The sequence below is a fragment of the Periplaneta americana genome, chromosome 11 (genome assembly GCF_040183065.1).
Source record: "Periplaneta americana isolate PAMFEO1 chromosome 11, P.americana_PAMFEO1_priV1, whole genome shotgun sequence".
NCBI classification, from domain to species: Eukaryota; Metazoa; Arthropoda; class Insecta; order Blattodea; family Blattidae; genus Periplaneta; species Periplaneta americana.
This window is the reverse complement of record NC_091127.1, coordinates 163,965,022-163,974,831: the sequence shown is the minus strand read 5'-3', so window position 1 is coordinate 163,974,831 and position 9,810 is coordinate 163,965,022. Positions and strand designations below refer to the sequence as shown.

At 38.2% G+C, this 9,810-nt stretch overlaps 1 protein-coding gene across 2 annotated transcripts in view; it reads right to left on the bottom strand.

The window, feature by feature from the left end:
• LOC138709555 (gustatory receptor for sugar taste 43a-like) overlaps window positions 1-9,810 on the bottom strand; it is a 71,793-nt gene that overhangs the window by 5,748 nt on the left and 56,235 nt on the right. The window contains exon 7 of one of the 2 annotated variants that reach the window (XM_069840413.1): window positions 2,795-7,215. The exons of the other annotated variant lie outside the window; for it this stretch is intronic. Coding sequence (XP_069696514.1) covers window positions 7,034-7,215 — 182 coding nt within the window. The 3' untranslated portion in view covers window positions 2,795-7,033. Of the gene's footprint in view, window positions 1-2,794; window positions 7,216-9,810 lie in introns of those variants that run through there. 2 annotated transcript variants of the gene reach the window in all.

Genomic DNA, 9,810 nt, shown 5'->3' with positions numbered 1-9,810 from the left:
TGAAATGGGCAGGACATGTAGCACGTATGGGCGAATCCAGAAATGCATATAGAGTGTTAGTTGGGAGGTCGGAGGGAAAAAGACCTTTGGGAAGGCCAAGACGTAGATGGGAAGATAATATTAAAATGGATTTGAGGGAGGTGAGATATGATGATAGAGACTGGATTAATCTTGCACGGGATAGGGACCAATGGCGGGCTTATGTGAGGGCGGCAATGAACCTTCGGGTTCCTTAAAAGCCAGTAAGTAAGTAATGATCAATTTTATTATTCGATGATTGAGTGACGAGATTTTCATTCTATGAAAAAAAAAATATTCCAGAATCCTCTGCTCGAGACTTTTCTTGAAGAGTTGTGTGTAAGGGTATATACTACAGAACGTTATCAATATGAAATGTAAGGTACAAAAATCCAGCTTCCAGAAATAGATTACAACCTGCATTCGAATAGCCATTTTGATATGCTGTTGGCATAAGCTCGACATACTTCTCCGCAACCCCTCCAGGCTACCTCATTACCAAAGCTCGGAACTTGGGGACTTGTGTCTTTGCATGCGGCTAAGCTACCGGACTTCAATGTCAACAAACTCCCGCTTCAAGCACGAAGGTACTGTCAGGTCTGCTATAAAAGTGGTTTCTGATTGGAACAACATATTGATAGTATTAAGGTAGGTTGAAGCACGTAATTTTATAGCATATGCATAATGAAAATAAAAATAAGAAATATATAAAATTTACTGTTCCGCTATGTACATTTTATTACAGTGTATGACTACGTACATTCGAACATTTTCGAACCCATAACTTCTTCGCCTGTTAGTTAAACATGATTTGAAACGAGAAAAACTTATTTCCACTTCACATGAAGTGACGGGAGAAAACTTACTATACTGAATGTTTTCACTGTCACTGTTTTCTGTTCGATATCCAGCAGTTGCTAGCTGATCTCGTATCTGAGAAAGATAAGTATATCCTAAATTTTTCTCGAAAATAGTTTTCAATTTGTGTGTCACTACTAGGGTAGGTCCCTCTACGACTTGTTCCATGGCTGTGGACAAATTTTCCACCGATTTAAGGGACTGCAATGTCTTTCACCGTTTCCAGTCTCTAGTTTGTGTGTGGCACAACTTACAAAACATAAACTCTCGATTCGAAGAAAGTAATGTATCTCCTCCGAATTCCTCCACGAAATTCTTTACTTAAAATTTAGAAAATTGACTGTATTTTCGAACTCCTATAATACCCATTCGAATCCCTCAAAACGGACCGTTTACCTGTAATTCTCTGAACGACATTGGCTTCGACATGAAAGGGTTTCCTCATCCGTCTTCTTATCATTCGATGTGACCACTTTCTTAGTACACACGACTGTCCCTGAACACTTGCAGCACGAGCTTTGTGTTCGTTGCACCTGTAACCTTACTCAAGCACATGACACACAAGTCCCCAAGTTCCGAGCTTTACTCATTACTTAGCAGTTTGAACCAAATACAGGGTGCGTCAGAAAGAACGGATGGATTTCACATGGCAAGAAAATTGTAAAGATTCATCAAATCAAAAATGTATTGTTATCAACATATTCACCAATACATGCAGTTTATTTATGTAAAACAACATTATCCATATGATGTCCTTGGCTTTCAATACAGGCATCGAGGCGTTTTCTGATGTTCGCCATCACTTTCACAGTCATAGCTGGTGCAATTGCCACGATTTCTTCACGAATCGCTGTCTTCAGTTCGTCCAGTATATGTGATCGATGTTTACAAACTTACGCCTTCAAATGGTCCCAAAGAAAGAAGTCGCAGGGCGCGAGATCTTACCGTAGCCTCGGACAATCTCAGTGCAATAGAATTTCGTCCAGGTGATTTCTTCTTTAATGTTGAACCTGTGATACGAAATGAAGCCTCCCACCGCAAAATTGTATTCCGAGTTGGAATCCTAGCGTGACATCCGATGTCGAAATGAGTCCTGAGTGGCGATCACAGACTCTTCATTTTTCAAAAATGTCTCTACTATGAAAGCACGTTGTACACCAGACCAACACCATATTCTCAACTGAAACTGCATTCTATGGCTGACCCAACAGTCGTGGTCCCCCTCACTATATCTCTCTCCTCGTTGCGTATCGATAGTTTGAAATCCATCCGTTCTTTCTGACGCACCCTTTATAAGTATTCTGTCTTCGACCTTCAATTATTGTATTTGTATTGACAGAGAAGATGAAGAATTCTGCACAAGTTTGAAGCGATAGCGGTACACAAAATTAATCGTGAACATTGGCCTTGTTATGTGAAAAAGAGTGGGGTCATTCCATGGTAACTCAGGTTACATGCAGTGAATTTTCTTCTCAATTTATCAGTTTTTCTACAAGTAATTAAATTCTGATAATTACAAGATATTTATAACAATTTTTATAACTAGAGCGGTGCAGACGGAGCACATGACAGACAGAATGGCATCATAGCAAGGGTTCCGACGTTACTCGGCGTGTTCCCTGTGTACAAGCGACGGTCATGTACACGATGTGTTGACGTACAGACGACACAATAGAAATGACACAGTTCCCTAACGTTTCTACAATTAATTTCCTACAGATACTTTAGTAAGATTTCAAAATTACAAAACTAATTAACCATTTCATCCTAAACAAATAATAGCCCATACTGTATACATGTATGATTTCATACAGAACGCAAACAAAATCACTGTTTATTTGTAACGGGTTCATGATATTCTATTCGCAAAAGCACTTGAAAAATTGTTTTTCCTTTTCTTTACAATGAGTGTGATTTATTAATGCACATGTGATACGTTATCAGATTTCTTCCAAATATTGTTACAATGCACAAAAAATGACATTTGTACGTTATTAACAGAAAACGATTTTCGTCTACCTGATAGCATGGCCTTATATGTAGAGAAGCTTCTTTCTACGTCTGTTGAGACAACTGGGGCATACGTAAAATCCTGTAAAACATTTTTTTCAACTTCTGTTAGTTCTTCAAAAGAATCCGTATCTCCAGAAATACTGTCACTAATCTTTCAGAGTTTATAATATCCACCATTTTTTTCAACTTATTTGTTATTTTCGCAGATATTATTTTACCAATTTTATAGTCTACTTGAGTCACTTTCTTCCAGATATTTCGCAGTAGGGAAATCTGATCAACCAGTTTTGTAGCAGACTTTTCTAAAGCTGTTATACAATCAGGAATAAACCCATAATTCGATTCAATGTATTCCAATTTGTTTTATGCTTGAATCAATAAAAAATATCACCATATTCGGAATTAAGTCTCTTAACTTTGCCGAACGAATTTGCTCCGCCTTAGGCATCGTAACACTAGAACCGAACTGTTCTTATGTTTCTTCAGTACTGACGTTTGCTTTACCACGCTGTACCTACTGCTTGCAGCTATCCTGTGTACTGCAGAGTCAAACCTCTGCAGGTACACAAGGTGAATTTACAACCCTTGCCCTGTTGCCGGTGTGTGGAACAACTGCTCCCTTTGCACTGCTCTATTTATAACATTTCAGTGACTCTTTTCCAATTTTACAAGTTTTAAATTTATGTAATTACAGCATAAATTTAATAATATAAATTAATTTTGTATGGTAACTCAGGTTACTATTTTCATGGAATGATCCAGTGAGTTACTCTGTTTCTACTGTAGTCTAATATGTGACACATCTGGATTGTCTTCGTGAACGTCAAATATCAATAAAACAAAATAGTTCACAATATATTTCCAACTTATATTTTGTGTCTTACAATTTGTATTAACATCTACATTTGTTTAGTCCAATTTTTGTTCACAATTTTATCCGTGTTCTGGAATGTTCTGCAAATAGTGCTCCAATTCTAATAAATAGAATAATAATAATTTCTCAGTAACACAATGCATGTTATCGAAGCTTGGTTAATCTGGAACAAAGTCTACTTTTCTTATCGAGACACATGCAAGAAAGCATTCAATTGTTGTTTTTGAAGTTTATTTATACACTCTTGAACATCTGTGGCCATATCGCGTGTGTAGGATATATGAATATACCAGTAGGCCGTTTTTTTTACTAATGTTGAGTTTCTGTTTCTATTGTCGTGTGTTAGAGATGGCTTGTTTTCATGTAACTGATTTCAGATTTTGATTAATGTTTATGAGATTGGTGACTGAGGCGCTGATGAATCATGGTATGTACAGTAGTGGCAAAAAAAAACCGGAGTGACTCTTGTAGCTGACTTCAGAGCCTTGTTCACTCCAGGGCACGATAGATTGGTAACAAGACTTTCGTGATTCGAATCCTGCCTGGGAAGGAAACTTTTTTTTTTCTTCCTTATTCAAATTTATTCCCAATACTTTTCGATTGCAGCTATATTTTTACTACTTAATTAATTTATGATTCCCAGAACATGAATTTTACCAGCAATCAAAAAGTATTGGGAATAAATTTGAATAAGGAAGAAAAAAAAAAGTTTCTTTCCCAGGCAGGATTCGAACCACGAAAGTCTTAGTCACCAGTCTATCGTGTTCTGGAGTGAACAAGGCTCTGAAGTCAGCTACAAGGGTTGGTCCAGTTTTTTTTTTTTTTTTTTACCATTCCTGTACATTTAGAATACGGCATTTGCCTTTGTGACTGACTGAAAAGCAATACCTCTTACTAAGGGTGGATGTCGGCTTAATGGCGATAGAACCCGTCCCGAGTAAGCTAAGAGGTAAAGGGCGTAGTGCAAGGATGAGACGATATTAGCTCCCAATCATGGTAGAAGAGCTCGACCTTGATCACGAGCGCATAGCGCATCCACAACATAGCATCGTAACGTAGATATCAGGGATGTACATACACATGCAGCGAATGAAGGCAGCAAATTATTACAATAACTTGCGTTACTAAATTTCTGGATATGTAATAGGGCTAATTATTCAGTTATTTAATATACATGTACATATATAAACAAATCGCAAAGGGAAGGGTTTTTGAGGAACAAAAAGAGAAATAGGAAAAGTCAATTGTATGTAAACCATTTTCTTGTTAAAAGCAATTATTTATTATGTAAATACTTCACTTCATTAGTTAGGAGAAACTAATAGGGTCTACCTGCTCCACGTGTGTGATCTCTAAGTACTTTTGAGTATTTGTTAAAAAAATAATAATGACAATATTGATTGAAATAGAATGTATTGATTGTGTGATTGTAGTCCTTACTTTCGAGTCGTGATTATGTAATGAGTTTTCTTAGAGTGATTTGTGAGATGCACGTAACACGAAAAAATAAATTGATTAAATTAAGATATTGAGAGCCATCGTAATTTTTGGGGTCAATAATTTAAGGGGATATGTGTGATTTTTAAAACTTCCACAATTTTCGGCCAAATTTGTGAAATTTAAACTATATAAAGAAAATCTATAATAATATCATCTGTACAAAATTTGGTGCAATTAGGTCTATTAGTTTTGAAATTATATTTTTAAGTATATTTTATATTGATGTTACTAAAAACGCTCCTTGCATCAAAGTTTTCAAAATGTTTAGTTCATATTTGCTCAAAATCTTGAAAATAGTTATTGAAATAAAAGTGAATTAGCTTTTTGAGCTTAGTAATAGTATAAGTTAAAGTGCAATCAAAGATAAAATATTATTTCTAAATTAAAGAGACACGTAGTCTAATAAAAGTAAATATCCAGAAACAAACAACAAATAAAACATCAACAATACATTTAAAATAAAGTAATAAAAGGAATCTAGACACAATCTACTGACTCAAATGTAAATTAACTTATCTTCGATGTCAATTCCGAAATCAATTTATTTCTCTCTTATCCTGAATAATGCCTATACAGGGTGTTTAAAAAATACGGGGCATAATTTCAGGTATGTATTTCCCACATGTAGACAATCAAAATAGTTCATTACAACACGTGTCCGGAAATGCTTTATTTCCGAGTTATGGATTTCACAACATTGAAATTCACCGGAACGTTTTTCTTTCCGCAGGTCGTTGTCGTCAAAGGAGATATTAAGAGGGCACTCTGACAGTTCATTCCGAGGCGAAGGTTACATTCAGTGTTGTGTAGGCGTACTTGGATCGAAGGTTTCCTGATCGATGGATGGGTAGAGGTGGCCCAATTGCTTGGCCTCCACGCTCACCTGATCTGAACCCTCTCGATTTCTACTTGTGGGGCCATTTAAAATCATTGGTTTATTCGTCTCCGGTGCCTGATTTGGAATCCCTTCGGAATCGAATTGTGGCATGTTCTGAGGACATACGCAATACTCCTAGAGTTTGGGATCGTGTTCGCAGGTCAATGAGACATCGATGTGAGGTCTGTATTCAAGCAGGAGGTGGACATTTTGAACATCTTCTGTAATGACAACGACCTGCGGAAAGAAAACGTTCCGATGAATTTCAATGTTGTGAAGGCCATAACTCGGAAATGAAGCATTTCCGGACACATGTTGTAATGAACTATTTTGATTGTCTACATGTGGGAAATACATACCTGAAATTATGCCCCGTATTTTTTAAACATCCTGCATATATTTTTTTCATGTTGCGTCTCATAATGCCGTTCTATGGTGCTTTTTTGCAAATGATATATTTTTTACACAACAAACACTGGACTTCATCACCATGTTCGAAGCATAAATATTGTATCTTCCACTCTTCCTTGAAAGCTCTAAGCGCTTCCGTTCCGTCATGATGCGTTGTGTTCTAAGATCTGTACATCCTTTAGCAATGTTTACAGGTAAAAGAGCTCCGCGCGCTTAGCGGGAAAAAAAGAGCTCTAGCTCGAAATTACTAGTCACCATCGCAAGACTGGCGTAGTGGATCTGGTCATGCTTAGGGCAGCGTGCATGGACTTGTTCGTACGGCGGATACGACCACTCTCGGCCCGTCAACACATTTTGTTAGATGGAGGTTTTAGTGGGACCGGTCTGCATACTTTTTGCCTCAGTCAGATTGGCAAGCCACGGAATTTGAACCCGGAACCTTCCGAATCGAATCTGAAACGTTACCGTCTGAGCCAACTCGTTCAATTATTATTGTTGTGGAACTGTATGAGAATGATGAGGTAGGTGGTGACTGCGCCCGCCACGGAATGCAGCAGCGTCATGTCTAACCGGAAGAACCCGCACGCGGTGAAGTCCACTTGGTGTGTGCAGTGCAGCAACTGCTGTGAGAACAACTGCAGCTGCACCAGGCTGGTGGATCGGCCTGCAACAATTATGATTCATACTTACAACTTACTTGCAAGTGGATTTTAAGCAACCCGCAGGTTCATTGCCGCCTTCACATTAGCCCGCCATCGGTCCCTATCCATTCTGCTGTAACTTCATCTCTTTTAGCCCCAAATATTTTCCTAAGAACCTTATTCTCAAAGACTCTTAATCTATGTTCCTCTCTCAAAGTGAGAGTCCAAGTTTGACAACCATACAGAACAACCGGCAATACTGGGTGTTCAGTTCAAAATGTGTCTTGGCTCGCTGTATGCCGTCATGTGGCTAGCTGATGAGCCTAGAGAATTCAATCTTCCTACACTTCCGCAGCTCAGGTGTATAATCTAAGAGGCAGAGAAGTTGGCTAGCAAGTACGGCGTTCATTCTGAAGAGTACGTGCCGATACGTACGGTAACGCCAGTAGTGGCAGGAATGTGAACTGTTTGGAAATACGTACTGTCGGGATATGGGGAGAGGGTTAAGACGATTACTTACGTATTTGTTGACATTAACTTCGACGGTCAACATGGACACGGAGCATTTGATTTGTGTTGTGTAATGTTATCGTACGCAACCGATGATAACAAATACCCTGCGTACGACTTGCCGGCGCAAAACACAGTTCGAAAGAGGTTATGGTAGCACACAGACCGTAAAGACCGCCATCTGTTGCTACGACGTTCGAGTTATGCCGTACACGTTCTCAAGTTCAGATTGAAGAACGCCTTAAATAATAGGCAACTTCTCTAACATTTAAGCTGAAACTCGCTTCAAATCGGTGACCCAACAACAGTGACGTCATGACACACTTTGAAATGAACATCCAGTATAACTGTTTTATAAATTCTAATCGTACTAGGAGTGCGAAACGTGGGGACAATAGAGAAGAAAGAACTGTTTATAATCCCAGAAAGTGGTATATTAGTGGGTTCAAATAATAGCTGGTGTAAGTTAGGCCTATGTAATGGATAATTCAAATTGAACTGCGACATTTTTTCAGGGTTATTGAATAATAGTTTTGTTCAAATAGGGTTATAAATAAAGTGTAACAAATGTGCTAGGCTGCGAGTGCGAATGTGTAGTATAAGAAGTGTTTAGTCAGTGTATTTAATAATAGGGTGAATTTTTAGGGAAATAGTCAACGAGGGTTAGGGTTCTATATTAAATACGTAAGGTTAAATGTATTATGTTATTTACAAGACGGCAGTATTTAGCTAGTTATGAGAAAAGGGGAATGGAGTTGAATGTAGGAATAGGACAAGAAATGAATATTAAGTGAAAGTGAAAGTGAAAGGAACATGAATTGGCTTTAAGGGTCACATCACGGCTTTGTTAAAATTGTAAATAGTGTAAGTAAGGAAATGCTGGCCCGAATACAGAAATGTGAAGGGCCAGCAGGACCGAGTAAATTGAGAAATATACCATATACCATATACCATAAAAAAATTCTAACTTTAAGATTTTTTGACAGCAGACTAGATGACAAAAGCTTCTCAACCGAATAATTACACGCATTTCCCATATTTATTCTGCGTTTAATTTCCTCCCGAGTGTCACTTTATTAGTTACTGTTGCTCCAAGATATTTGATTTTTTCCACTACTTCGAAGAATAAATTTCCAATTTTTATATTTCCATTTCGTATAATATTCTGGTCACGAGACAATCATATACTGGGTGTTCATTTCGAAGTGTGTCATGACGTCACTGTTGTGAGTCAGCGATTTGAAGCAAGTTTTAGCTTTTATGTCAGAGAAGTTGCCTATTAATCAAGGCGTTCAATCTGAACTTGAGAACGTGTACGGTATAACTTGAACGTCGTAGCAACAGATGGCGGTCTGTACGGTCTGTGTGCTACCATAACTTCTTTCGAACTGTGGGGTTTGCGCGAGCAAATCTTACGCTGAGTATTTCTTATCATCGGTTGCGTACGACAACATTCCACAATACAAATCAAATGCTCCGTGTCCATGTTGACCGTCGAAGTTAATGTCAACAAATACGTAAGTAATCGTCTTAACCCTCTTCCCATATCCCGACAGTAAGAAAAAAACTCACCTCAGTACGTATTTCCAAACAGTTCACATTCCTGCCACTACAGTCGTTACCGTACGTATCGGTAAGTACTCTTCAGCATAAACGCCGTACTTGCTAGGCAACTTCTCTGGCACATAGGTAATACTCCTCTGCAGAAGTGTAGGAAGATTGAATTCTCTAGGCTCATCGACTAGCCACATGACGGCATACAGCGAGTCATGACACACTTTGAACTGAACACTCAGCACTTGGTCTTTTCGGGATTTACTTCCAAACCTATCGCTTTACTTGCTTCAAGTAAAATTTCCCTGTTTTCCCTAATTGAACATATTCACGTCATCCGCATAGACAAGAAGCTTATGTAACCCGTTCAATTCCAAACACTCTCTGTTGTCCTGAACGTTCCTAATGGCATATTCTAGAGCAAAGTTAAAAAGTAAAGATGATAGTGCATCTCCTTGCTTTAGCCAACAGTGAATTGAAAAAGCATCACACAGAAGCTGGCCTATACGGACTGCACTGTAAGTTTCATTGAGATATATTTTAATTAATCGAAC